The following is a 14,446-nucleotide window of genomic DNA, read 5'->3' on the forward strand; positions in this document are numbered from 1 at the left end:
AGCATGGAGCAAACTATTATGATAAGATATTCACTTTAAGCTGTATTCGATGAAACCACAGATCAGCCATGCATCAAAATCATTACTTGAGCACTCAAATAATCTGCTCAATGAGGATTGTAGTTAACCCGTGCATTTAGTAATAGCATAGTTTAGCTAGCTCATGCGGTTTCTGTGAGGAGACAGGAGCCAGGTGAAAGATAGGATAGCCCTGGTCCCCAAGCAGTCAATTTTTCAATAGATATATAAGGGCAAGAAACAAAAGATGGAGTAGTTGTACAAGATAAAAGATCATCCTTCCAGGACAGCGGGTAGGGACATGTGTGGTGATCATACACCAATTGCACATTAATACCACACATTAATTTCACATTAATAGAATGAAAACATTTCCAACTCTTGAAGGCATTGAGCCCACCTACAGAAGCCCATGTGGCAAATGTACATGCAATTAAAAAAAAAAATTCTTTCACAGGATGTGGGCTACGCTGGCAAGGCGAACATTTATTGCCCATCCCCAATTGGCCTTGAGAAGATGGTGATGAACCACCTTCTTGAACTGCTGAATATATGGTGGCTTGGACTTTTGTGGGGGGTGGTTAAGAAGCCTGCAACCTACACAAACCCAGAGCCCAAACTTGCTGCTTCTAGTTGACCATAGATCATTAGCAAACATGGCATCAATCCCTGATCAACACAAACATGAATGGTGGGCTGATTGATCATGCTGATATCCTGCTGCAGCCAAAACATTCAACAAAATGTGTGACCTCCTGGAACAAAAATGAGCAACCTTCATTGCCTGGCAGAACAACCCAAGGTCGCTAATCAAGGCAGCAGCATTCCAACAGCTCAAAGCTGACACCCAAAGACAAATCTGGAAGATAAAAGACAAGAGAAAGCCCAAGAGATCCAACAATAGGCGGACCATCATGACACGGGAAGCTTTTGTAAACCCCCTATGGCCATCTATAGACTAAAGTCAAAAGGACAAAATCCCCTTTGCTCACAGGATCGTGTCTCTCTTCTTAAGGATGAAAGCGCCATCTGTCAACGCTGGAAAGAACATTTTCAAAAACTCCTCAACCATGAATCCAGTTGCAGCAGATACTCTTCAGGCTATCCCCCAGTACCCTGTGGTAGAATGCATGGGTGAATGGGAGAACCGCAACAAGCAATCAAATGGTTGAAAAACAACAAATCCTGCAGCCCTGGTGGTATTCCAGCTGAGGTCTTCAAAGGCTTTTGCTCGTATCAAGACTCCATACACTCATTCTACAGATTTGGGAGGATAAACTCCCCCTTCAGGAAACTATCTTCAAGAAAGGAGATAAATCATGTTATGGAAACTATTGAGGTATTTCCCTCTTGTCCATAGCAAGGAAAATCCTGACACGCATTCTCCTGAATCACCTACTTCCTGTGGCTGAGGAAATCTTCCCAGAGACACAGTGTGGCTTTAGACTTTCCAGAGGAATCTTCGACATGGTCTTTGTTACCAGACAAATCCAAGAAAAATGTCGAAAATAACACTAGGAACTCTTCATTGCATTCATCAACATGATCAAAGCATTTGACTCAGTAAATCACGAGGCTCTGAATTGTGCTCCAAAGATTTGGATGTCCAAGAAACTTTATCACAATCCTGCAATTGCCATGAGAGAGAGATCTGAAACAGACGCCTTCAAAATCTGGACCAGAGTCAAGCAGGGCTGTGTGATAGCTGCCATACTATTTACAATCTACCTGTTACGACCAGGTGAGAAAGGCATTTAGGGGTCTATTACTGTCTTCACCTTGTCTTATTGTTTCAGAGTTCCAGTCCTCTGTTGGAAGTTCAAATTCAAAACCTCAACAGTCAGTCATGTGACCAAAACTGGTCTGGCCAGTTCTTCTGTGTATTGGGGAAGCAACGACTGGGTCTCCACTGTTCCAACACTGTCGGTTACCATGCAAATATCTTTCCAGTCAGGGACTTGCAATTTTAAGTTTTAATGTTCATGTGGCAAAATCATGTGTGCCTCAGTCTTGGCAGGTGGGGGGTTTGCCTGACTATCTGACAGTGGCTATTCACTTCAAAGATCAACTTCCCTCTGGTGTGAGAATTAAATACCACCTAGATGGAAGACTCTAACCTCAGTCACCTCCGTGCCAAAACTAAATTAACCACCATAGACATACATGATCTACAGTTTACGGGAGACTGCAGTGCCGTTGCCCATTCTGCACCAGATTTGCAAATCACTCGCTATCTCTTCAATTCTGCACACAAGAGACTCAGCCTGTCCTTACATGTTGGCAAAACAAAACTCATATCAACTCTCACCTTGTCAGCCAAATATTCCACCTCCCATAAATGTTGAAGGAGACACTTTGGAATATGTTGTGCACTTTCCATACCTTGGCAGCTACCTGTCGCAAAAGGCCACCATTGACGAGGAGATCCAACATTGGATCAGCTGCGGCCGGTCAGCCTTCTACAAACTATAGCAGCAAGTGTTTGACAAAGACCTCCTCAAGTCGACAAAAGTCCTAGTGTACAGAGCAGTTGTCACCACACTGCTGTACTGCAATGAAACTTAGACTGTGCATCAGTGACACACAAGAGCGCTAGAGATAATCCATCTGCAATACCTCTGCTGCATCCTCTGGATTCAACGGAAGGACTGCCGAACAAACGCTAGTGTCCTTCTTGAAGCCAGCTCCACAAGCATTCAGACAAAACTCCTGCAAAACCAACTACGATGGACTGGACAGCGTGTCCAGATGGCCGTAAAACAGCTCCACTGCCAGGTCCTGTTTACTCAACTCTCCGATGGCCAGCATTACAGGAGAGGACAAAGAAAATGCTTCAAAGGCACACTGAAGCTCTCTTTGAAGCGCAGCAGCACTGACATTGATGACTTGGAGGAGCTTGCTACCAATCGTTCAAAATGACAACAACTTGTCCATCAAGCTGCATCAAGCTTCGAGTCCAAAAACCTTAATGAGGCAGAGCAGTGGCAGAGAAGGAAAGAAAAGGAAGCAAATTCTGCACTCCAGACTCCACTATGTCAGGGGTCGTCCTGCCCCATATGTCCAATGATCTGCAAGAAATCGGCCTGACAGTTTTGATGAAAGGTCACAGACCTGAAACTGTTTCTCTCTGCACAAATGCTGCCAGACCACTGAGTAGAGTCATAGAGTATTACAGCACAGAAACAGGCCCTTCGGCCCAACGCGCCTGTGCCGACGATCAAGCACCCACACAATCTAATCCCATTTTCCAGCACTTGGCCCGTAGCCTTGCATGCTTTGGCGTTTCAAGTGCTCATTTAAATACCACTTAAATGTTGTGAAGGTTCCTGCCTCTGCCACCTCTCCAGGCAGTGTGTTCCAGATTTCAATCAACCTCTGGGTGAAAAAATGTTTCCTCAACTCCCCTCTAAACCTCCTGCCCCTTATCTTAAGATTAAAAATGAACATTCAGGGGTATTCAGTATTTAGGAAAGACAGAGAAAAAGTAAAAGGCAGTGGAGTTGCATTGCTGGTTAAAGAGGAAATTAACGCAATAGTGAGGAAGGATATTAGCTCTGACAATGTGGAATCTATATGGGTAGAGCTGAGAAACACTAAGGGACAAAACACGTTAGTGGGGGTTGTATATAGACCGCCAAACTGTAGTGATGTTGAGAATGGCATTAAACAGGAAATTAGAGACGCATGCGATAAAGGAACGTCTGTAATTATGGGTGACTTTAATCTGCATATAAATTGGGCAAATCAAATTAGTCACAATACCATAGAGAAGGAATTCATGGAGTATATATGGGACAGTTTTCTGGACTAACACATTGAGGAACCCACCAGAGAACAAGCCACTCTAGACTGGGTATTGTACAATGAGAGAGGACCAGCATTTCCTGTTTTAATTCTTAACTAAAAATTTGGAAGAGAAAAATCAAGGTCTTTGGTCCCCACCACAAATGCCAAACCCTTCTCTGGTACTACTAAAGATTGTACTGCTTGCAATCTCCTTTTCAACCATGAGCCAAGCTTCTGACTCAATATCCATTCAGTCACAAAAAACACCTACTTTCACCCTATTAGCTTTGCCCACTTCTGCCATAATTCATTTGCTACTGAAACCCTTATCCATGCCCAGGTCACCTCCAGACTCAACTAATCCAGTGCTCATGGCACAATTCCCATTCTCTGTAAATTTCAGCTCATCCAAAATTCTGCTGCCTATACCCTATTCAAAACAAGCTCTGTTCACCAACTGCCGACTGACCTAATTTGATTCCTAGTCCCTCAATTAAAAAATCTCAATTAATGTTTAAATCCCTCTTTTGCAACCTCCCTACCCAATCTCTAATCTCCTCCAGTACTGCAATCCACCTTTGATCGCTCCATTTGAGTCTGATTACGTGCATCTACCCCCATTGTTGTCTTACCACTGAGGTCCATGCTTTCTGCTGCCTACAATCCATACTCCGGAATTCTCAAAATCTCTGCTTTTTCCCACCTCTGAGAAAGCCTTTAGTCACCCGTCTTAAAATCTCCTATGTTTAGGCATTTTCTCCCTGTCGTGAGTCTGAAGTGCCTTAGGGCACTTTTCTATGTTAAAGTAATTCGATAAACGCAAGTGGTCGTTCGTTGTAAAAGAACAATGAAAAGAAGCTTTCTTTTTCAATTTTATTGAAACAAAGAGATTCTCTCCCTTCCCTAATAAGTGAAAAGAAATTTACAAATATTAATGTGTGCTTCTTGACAAATTAACTCCATTGTTTCATACCTATAAATCGATCAACCACCTCAAAAATAAGTGCAGATCCTCCATCAAGTGGAGAGTATATACTTAAGAATGCACTCATTCCATTGCCACTCAGACCTGAAAGTAAACATGGAAAACTATTACCAGTCTAGCAGTCTCTCACCAAAGCGCAATGCAATATGCCATCTCTATCAATCTCCACACTTGATGTCTTGTATTTTCCTCCAAATCAGATACATAATAAGTGCAAGTGTCACAGGGGGAAAAAGACCTTTACTTAAATATGTCACAACTATAATCACATTTTCAGTAGAAAATTAAGAAAAATGAGCAATTCAGAAAAAAGATGTTAAATAAAAACTTCTGCAAGAATTAATTGAGTAATATTCAAAACACCCCTTTTAACTGCTGGTGACCACAGACTTTCAATTTTCATTTTCTATTAGCAGCTGCGAGGGATCTTTTTCAGCAAATGTGTGAATTAGAAAAACACATGTGGAGAAAAAAAAGTTACTTAACTCCCACACATCAAGCAGATCTGCATCAAAAAGGCAGGAGCTGTCCTTGGCATTTGTAATTATTTGACCCTCTTATTCCAATGTAACTTTCTTCAAAAACATCACAAAACAAGCAGGCAATTGATACTTGTTTCATGCAATACAGCATTTTAGGTACATAGTTAACCATACAATAACAAAGCACAAGACATAGGCATAATGTCACAGCTTTTCTGATTATCATTGAATAGTACCAAGAAAGCATCCAAGATTATTTATAATACTGCAAGATCACTAAACAAATAATCATAAGATGATTTCAGTACACAACACAAAAATACTTTCTTTAAAAATCTACAAACTATTTTTACTTTAATTAGTACTTGAAACACATGACTCAAGGCTTAGTTTCTAGACGCAAATCAGAAATATATTCACTGTATTTAGTCATCCAGAAAAATAAAGGCATTGGAGATTTCAAGTTTTAAACCCATTACTTAATTTAAATCCAGTTCTTTTGCCAGCACATATCAAAAACTGGCTCATCTAATAGGTTCAATCTTTCGTTAGATGGTTTAAGACTCAAAAATCTTTGTCATCTCAAAGTAGAGGGCCTTATTGTTTTGAGCAAAAATTGCAAATTAAGTCATACTCTTGTGCTCCACTCTACTAGCTGAAGTGAAAGAAAAGACAGACTTGCATTTATAAAACTCCTTTCACTACCTCAGGATGTCCCCAAAGAGCTTTACAGCCAATTACATACTTAAAGTGAAGTTACTGTTGTAATAACTGGTACCCATTAATATTCTAGTGAGTTTTGGGAAATTTGCCATGGATTATTGTTTCCCTTCGAGTCACATTTCCTATCATTATAACATATGCACCAAAAGAACATGCTGGTTGCAGAACATTATTCAATGTTTGGAACGATCCACAGTCTAGTGAACACCAAGAAGGGATTTGCTTTCCAATTAAGTATAGAGGAACAGCAACCTGTACAAACTAAATAATGTCAGTATCACTTTATAGTTCTTTAATACTTGTAGAATTACGTTTTCCCAAATTTAATTCTGGAATCGGAAAAGATAATATGGGAAGATATTGGGGAGGGGGGGGGGGGGGAGGGAGAAAAGGAAGGGCATTTCACTAAATTCTGAAAAATGCTACTGAATTTGACAGTGGTCATCCAACTATATTTAACACCTAGCAATGAAACCCCTTGATGCTCAAAATCTAAAACCACAACCCAAAATAGGGCAGCTGACAATTAGGTATTAGCACTCATCATCCAGTCAGGTTTATAACTAGATTGGATCATAGTTTATATAACCCAACACTCAGTTTATGCAGACACAGTGCTTACCAAGGCTCCAAAATACTTCAGATACAAAAAACAGAACTCATGAGGTGAATGCCTATTTTGACCAGTCTTATGAGAGTGGAAAAGTTAAACTTCTGAGGCGTCCTAACTTTTCCTTTGAAACATTCAAACTTACTCCCTCTCCCCCCATGTCTTAAAAGTAGCCAATCTCTGTTGCTCGTCTCAAGCACGTGTACAATAAAATTGTTGAGCAGAATTTATTGCTGAAATGATGCTTCATGATACTTTAAAACTTTTCGAAACAATGTGTTTTGTGACAAACAGCAGAATTTGCATTCTAAAGGATTAATTCTGATCTGAGCTTTCCCAGCCAAATAAAAATCATACAAATAAATTGGTGAGATACATTATTGTCTCTAGAATAAATACAATGGAACCCAACTTCTCTCAACAGCAGATAATGTAGATTCTGAAAGATTTTTCTTTTTAATTAGACCCAAGAACTGATCGCGGCAGATAAAAGGGTTATTCGACATTGTACTAATTTTCCCAGACTGTAATCAAATCCGTCTCAAACGTTCAATATTTATTAATCTTTATTTAGTAGTAGGTAGCACTTTACTTAAAACCTCAGTCCCCACTTTTAACTGAAAGCAAATTTTCCTAATTAATATACTCGATTAAGTTTTTGTAAATGGGTATTTTAGCATTGGCAAGCATAAGTAATTCTCCTCCCCAAATCCTTAAACAAACAAACATCCATGGCTCAAACGCTATTTAATGAAATGCAGTAAAAGGAGATATGAACATTAATTTCCTCATGTAACTGGCTGAGGCAATATGAATTCATGGAGCAATTTTCATTTTGGAAACCATAAACAGGATGTAATCCAATAGCAATAAATGAACAAGTGAACTTTCGGGAACAGTTTGCAGCAAACTTTTGATTAGTGCATGACACCTGCAGATGAAAATCTGGTGCTTCTGCATCCAACTTTCAGCAATAAATAGCAACATCCATTATCTACTACCAATCTAATTGTTTAGTAATCTCACCAAATCCCATACACTTTTGATTTGATTGAGATAGCCCTGCCACTACCATTCCAGTGGATAGTTTCTTTATAAAATGTTGTTCTGGTGTTTACATTACTGGACTATGTAGAACAGGAAGAGGCATGTATAAAAGAGATGATTGCAACATCTAGAATACAGCTGAGAATGATCAACAAGCAAACCACAGAAGTTCAAATCAGTTTCTAGATCACATGCACACGCAAATACATTTATTTTAAACTGCTTATCTATCTTTAGTGGGTCCAGTTCCTGCATCATAGGTCTACTAAGCTCCTATAGTTTAGCTTATAATGGCAGATGTGCAAATAGAATTCAACTGTAATGCAAATGAGAAAACAATTCACAGGAAGGGAAAAATGTCCATGTTAGATTTAAAGCAAATAATACCTTGTAGAAATTTTATGATTCAATTCACATATTGGAAATCATCAAGGTCCTCTTTCACCACCCCCCTTCTCCCACAAACCACTTCACATTACAGCTGACTGTAACTAAGAATAGTAGGACAAGTAAATACATTATCAAGGGTCTGTGAATTTGGTGAGTGATTAGATTGGTTATGTGATTAATTTTCAGTGTTAAACTTTAGTAACCTTTCAGTTATTCTACAGTATAAATTGCACATAATGGCTAAAGTTTAGGACAATCTTCTTGAATGGGTTCATCATCACCATCCTGATAATTCAGAATCAGCACTGATTCAGCTTCTGTTGTCAGAAAGTTAAGTTCTTGGAGAAAATATCTTAATTTCAAGTCATGTACTGGGTTATAGCACGCAGAGCATAAAGGAGTTCTGCTTGCATACGTGCTTCCATCAACAGCAAATTAACATGAATCTGAAAGAAAGGAGAATAGACTTTTACAATTCAGTTCTTTCAGAACAGTAGGGTTATAAAACATCTGTTTGTGGTGTTCAGCGATGGGCTGTAATCTGGCTCACCCAATTTTCTGAACATTAAAGTTCTTGATCTCAATTATGCCCCTTTGGGGAGTCAAGACGTGAAAAAATTCTCCAAAGAAAGTATTTCACTGGCATATTCAAATTTAAAAGTGCATCCACATTCCAAAATGGAGATTATTTTTGTCATAAAAAGAGTAAAATAAGGAAAAATGGGATAGAAAACCAGCTTTCCAGTTCACCTCAGATCTTCAGTGCAAATTAAGCAGTGAACAAAACTCAAACTGGATTTATCTTGGATAACTGCATTATAATATGACTTGGAGTTTAATTTCTAAAGTGCAAATCACTAGTAATACATTGAATAGATATGAAACCATTTACAGTAATTTACATTTACATTACATTTACATTTACCATTTACAGTACCATTTACTAATTTGAAAGTAAAAAGGCTATGGACCCAAACCCAAAACAAAGATCAAGTTTAAAAACAGATAGAAGTAATAACCTTAGCTGTACATTCTTGCCTTGTACAATGCCCAGCAGTTTTATTCTTTTACAGATATTTGGATTAAGGGAAGAACATCTCTCAAATCTCAGGCTGTGGGATAAACTGTCTTAAATCTAGAGTAAGACACAGCATCACTCTAGGGGGATATACACATTCAGGGTGCATTACTTAAGTATCATGTATTGAACAGTCATCATGGCATATAGATGCAAGAGACAATATTGAGCTAGATATATTACTGTAATCACTGACTATAATAACAAGTGTCAGCTTGGTGCAGTCGATGATACTCCTGCCCCAGTCGAAAGGTTGCGAGTTCAAGCAATAGTGGCTGCAGTTCACAATTAATGAATTACTTAGCAAGTATTTGGAGATACCTGGAGCACCTGGTAATGTTCTATATGAATGCAAGTTTAATTGTTGCTGGTAATGTTAAACAATCAATTGGATTAGAGCAGCTTAATCTTCTTTCTTTTGGGCCTCCTTGTCTCGAGAGACAATGGATACGCGCCTGGAGGTGGTCAGTGGTTTGTGAAGCAGCGCCTGGAGTGGCTATAAAGGCCAATTCTAGAGTGACAGGCTCTTCCACAGGTGCTGCAGAGAAATTTGTTTGTCGGGGCTGTTGCACAGTTGGCTCTCCCCTTGCGCCTCTGTCTTTTTTCCTGCCAACTACTAAGTCTCTTCAACTCGCCACATTTTAGCCCTGTCTTTATGGCTGCCCGCCAGCTCTGGCGAACGCTGGCAACTGACTTCCATGACTTGTGATCAATGTCACAGGATTTCATGTCGCGTTTGCAGACGTCTTTAAAGCGGAGACGTGGACGGCCGGTGGGTCTGATACCAGTGGCAAGCTCGCTGTACAATGTGTCTTTGGGGATCCTGCCATCTTCCATGCGGCTCACATGGCCAAGCCATCTCAAGCGCCGCTGACTCAGTAGTGTGTACAAGCTGGGGATGTTGGCCGCCTCGAGGACTTCTGTGATGGAGATACGGTCCTGCCACCTGATGCCAAGTATTCTCCGGAGGCAGCGAAGATGGAATGAATTGAGACGTCCTTCTTGGCTGGCATACGTTGTCCAAGCCTCGCTGCCATAGAGCAAGGTACTGAGGACACAGGCCTGATACACTCGGACTTTTGTGTTCCGTGTCAGTGCGCCATTTTCCCACACTCTCTTGGCCAGTCTGGACATAGCAGTGGAAGCCTTACCCATGCGCTTGTTGATTTCTGCATCTAGAGACAGGTTACTGGTGATAGTTGAGCCTAGGTAGGTGAACTCTTGAACCACTTCCAGAGTGTGGTCGCCAATATTGATGGATGGAGCATTTCTGACGTCCTGCCCCATGATGTTCGTTTTCCTGAGGCTGATGGTTAGGCCAAATTCATTGCAGGCAGCCGCAAACCTGTCCATGAGACTCTGCAGGCACTCTTCAGTGTGAGATGTTAAAGCAGCATCGTCAGCAAAGAGGAGTTCCCTGATGAGGACTTTCCGTACTTTGGACGTCGCTGTTAGACGGGCAAGGTTGAACAACCTGCCCCCTGATCTTGTGTGGAGGGAAATTCCTTCTTCAGAGGACTTGAACGCATGTGAAAGCAGCAGGGAGAAGAAAATCCCAAAAAGTGTGGGTGCGAGAACACAGCCCTGTTTCACGCCACTCAGGATAGGAAAGGGCTCTGATGAGGAGCCACCATGTTGAATTGTGCCTTTCATATTGTCATGGAATGAGGTGATGATACTTAGTAGCTTTGGTGGACATCCGATTTTTTCTAGTAGTCTGAAGAGACCACGTCTGCTGACGAGGTCAAAGGCTTTGGTGCGATCAATGAAAGCAATGTAGAGGGGCATCTGTTGTTCACGGCATTTCTCCTGTATCTGACAAAGGGAGAACAGCATGTCAACGGTCGATCTCTCTGCACGAAAGCCACACTGTGCCTCAGGGTAGACGCGCTCGGCCAGCTTCTGGAGCCTGTTCAGCGCGACTCGAGCAAAGACTTTTCCCACTATGCTGAGCAGGGAGATTCCACGGTAGTTGTTGCAGTCACCGCGGTCACCTTTGTTTTTATAGAGGGTGATGATATTGGCATCGCGCATGTCCTGTGGTACTGCTCCCTCGTCCCAGCACAGGCAAAGCAGTTCATGTAGTGCTGAGAGTATAGCAGGCTTGGCACTCTTGATTATTTCAGGGGTAATGCTGTCCTTCCCAGGGTCTTTTCCGCTGGCTGGAGAATCAATGGCATCACTGAGTTCCGATTTGGTTGGCTGTATGTCCAGCTCATCCATGACTGGTAGAGGCTGGGCTGCATTGAGGGCAGTCTCAGTGTCAGCATTCTCCCTGGAGTACAGTTCTAGGTAGTGCTCAACCCAGCGGTCCATTTGTTTGCGTTGTTCAGTGATTATGTCCCCTGATTTAGATTTGAGGGGGGCGATCTTCTTGATGGTTGGCCCAAGAGCTCTCTTCATGCCATCATACATTCCTCTGATGTTTCCGGTGTCTGAGGCCAGCTGAATATGACTGCATAGGTGTTGCCAGTAGTCGTTTGCACAGCGCCTGGCTGTTCTTTGTGCAGTGCTTCTGGCTGCTTTAAGTGCTGCGGATGTTAAATCGCTGGGGGCTTTCTTGTAGTTCAACAGTGCAATGCACTTAGCGGCTATGACAGGTTCCAGCTCTTCATTATGAGATTGAAACCAGTCTGCATTTCTCTTCGCACTTTTGCCGTAGGTGGTCAAAGCTGACTCATAGATGGCGTCTCTGATGTGGGCCCACTTGGTCTCAGCATCCTCTGTGGGAGTGTTTTGAAGGGCTGTTACAAGTAAATTTAGAAATTTTTGTAACAGCTGTGGGTGAGAAATTCTGCTCGTGTTGATGCGCGGGTGGCCCTTCTGCTTGGAATGATGCAACTTCTTTGGTCTGAGTCTAACCTTGCTGCACACCAGGGAGTGGTCGGTGTCACAGTCCGCCCTGTGGAAGCTGCGTGTGATTTGAACACTGTTTAAGGCGGCTCGCCTTGTGACAATGAGGTCTAGCTGGTGCCAACGACGTGATCTTGGGTGCCTCCATGAAACCTGGTGACAGGGTTTAGTGTGAAAGAACGAGTTGGTGATGCAGAGGTTATGATAGGTACACAACTCAAGCAGTCTCTGCCCATTCTCATTCATCCTTCCAACGCCATCGCGCCCAAAGCAGGAGGGCCATGAGTCATGGTCGGCCCCAACCCTGGCATTAAAGTCTCCCAGCAGGAATAGGTGTTCGGTGTTGGGGATGCTGCTAATGATGTTATGGAGTTGCTCGTAGAACTGGTCTTTAGCTTCAGGTGGGGAGCAGAGTGTTGGAGCATAGATGCTGAGTAGGTGTACTGGACCAGAGGTGGTGAGCAGTTGGATGGACAGCATGTGTTCCGAGCCATTTGAGGGAGGCTCTATCATGCTGAGCAAGGAGTTTCTGATGGTGAAGCCCACTCCATGCTGTCTTGGTTCTTCAGGATCCCTGCCCTGCCAGAAGGAGGTGTAGTCTTGCTCTGCTAGAGATCCACTCGCGGGGAGGCGAGTCTCCTGAAGTGCTGCAATGTCTACATTGAGTCTACTGAGCTCGTTGTTAATGATGGCGGTCTTCCGAGAATCGTTGATTTGTGTAAGGTCTTCCGACAGGCCAGGACACATAGTTCTGACGTTCCAGCTTGCAAAGCGAAGGGCTGGTACCTTCTTTCCTTTTTTCGTGTTGTTTGGTGCGGTGTATCAGTCCACCTTTCGGGCAATGACCCTGAGCTCCAAGCACCCATTGAAGCAGGTAGACTGTGGCGGGACAGAACCTTATTGACTGGGGGCTGCCCGGTTTGAGGCGGGCGGTAGCTGTCCAGTGAGGTGCAATGACCTCTCCCACGGACAAAGGCAACCCGTGGCGCCCAATCTCTACGCCAATTTATCTGGACTTATAACCCGTAACTGCTGCCTTCCGTGTTGTTTCAGTCGCTGTGAGGCAACTATGGAGTGACCTCTCCATGGCGCATGCCTGGGCAAGTTTATGGAGGTTGAGAGTTGCCCAGTCGTCAAAACCCCCCTCTCGGCCTTTCTGGTGGGGTCCAAAGGAGTGCAGGGCACGACGTTTGGCACCAGTATGGCTGCAGGAACTGCCGGAAACATGCCAAAGGTGACACATGACCACCTACGGGGTTCCGCTCCGGATTATCTGTTCGGGTTTACTCCCTTAGCCTTGGTCTCTCTCCGAGACGCCCACAAGGCAGTGGGGTTGTTGGGGCCCCTACACAGGTGTAGGATGGTGCCGGTGGGAGGAGGGGATGCGAGGGGGAGGGGTAGAGGGAGGGGGGTACGAGGGGGAGCTGGGAAGATGGTGCGATGGGGGGGGCGGGCTGGGACGGGGTTGTGAGGGGGTGAACTGAGAGGGTGGAGCAGGGAAGGGGACGGGGGGTGGAAGGGGGGGAAGCGGGTGCAGGTAATAAGCCATTTCCTCAGTGCCCACCATCGACGTCCGGAAAGCTCATACACGTCCTTCGGGAGGTGAAGCATCTTTTGGCAGACTTACAGAGGTGATTACATTCGCAAAGGGTTTTTTTTTTGCAGTGGTTTAAATAAAGGCATGCAGCATTGCCGACAGTGCGTTGCAGATGCTCTCCGAGCCATCTCCCGCGGGTGCTATGAAGTTGCGGCCGGGGGGGGCCGTTCGTGGATTTTTTGGGTGATCGGGGCACCTTTTCTCAAGACTTCCCTTGGGTCCCGCTGCTCCTTCTTCACCTCAATGGACTTACCGCACGCCGTGACTGCAGACACTCTGGGTGGTGAAGACAGCAGGATCGGAGATTAAAGTATCGACAGTTGTGCTCGTCAGTTTAGTCCGGATCAATTTCATTGAGAAAACAAAGAGCAGGTGTGACTGGGGGAGGGCAGTGGGCCCAGGTAAAATACACTAAACTAACTGTTAGCTTTTAGTTAGGGCTAAAATGAACTGATTTAAAGAGCCAGGGGAGTTTAAACAGTTTAAGAGGGTAGATTGGGGGAGAAAACATTAGGAATGGGAGCAGATGGCCATGGATAGAGTTGAACAGCAAGGGAGCTTACAGCCCAGGAGCCATCTTGCAGCTTAATCACTACTACATTTAATATACAACTCCAGCAATAGTGTCAGATGAACAACCGCATGAAGCACAAAGCTTAAATTATGAGCAGTCTCTTGTGTTGTGTTTCATTAGTTTAAACATGGGAAAAAATATCTCACAACTTGCACATGCAATACTTTGTGAAGCTGAAAGAGTAAATACTTGATCAGCTCACTGCTTGGAACAAAATCTTATTTCCAGTTGTACAATCAAACTATACATAGTAAATCTGGAAAAAAAAAACAAAATGCACACCAACTCTGGAGAATTTCAGCT

General features: G+C 43.3%; 1 protein-coding gene across 7 annotated transcripts in view; it reads right to left on the reverse strand.

Annotated features, from left to right (window-relative positions):
* Positions 1–3,812: 3,812 nt before the first annotated feature.
* Positions 3,813–14,446, reverse strand: part of LOC137371434 (sestrin-3-like) — a 152,612-nt gene continuing 141,978 nt past the window's right edge. For all 7 annotated transcript variants that reach the window (XM_068034027.1, XM_068034028.1, XM_068034025.1 and 4 more), the window contains one exon: positions 3,813–8,487. In XM_068034027.1, the coding sequence (XP_067890128.1) occupies positions 8,401–8,487 (87 nt within the window). In that variant the 3' untranslated portion in view covers positions 3,813–8,400. The remainder of the gene's footprint in view (positions 8,488–14,446) is intronic.

Source organism: Heterodontus francisci, chromosome 6 (genome assembly GCF_036365525.1).
Source record: "Heterodontus francisci isolate sHetFra1 chromosome 6, sHetFra1.hap1, whole genome shotgun sequence".
Lineage (NCBI taxonomy): Eukaryota > Metazoa > Chordata > Chondrichthyes > Heterodontiformes > Heterodontidae > Heterodontus > Heterodontus francisci.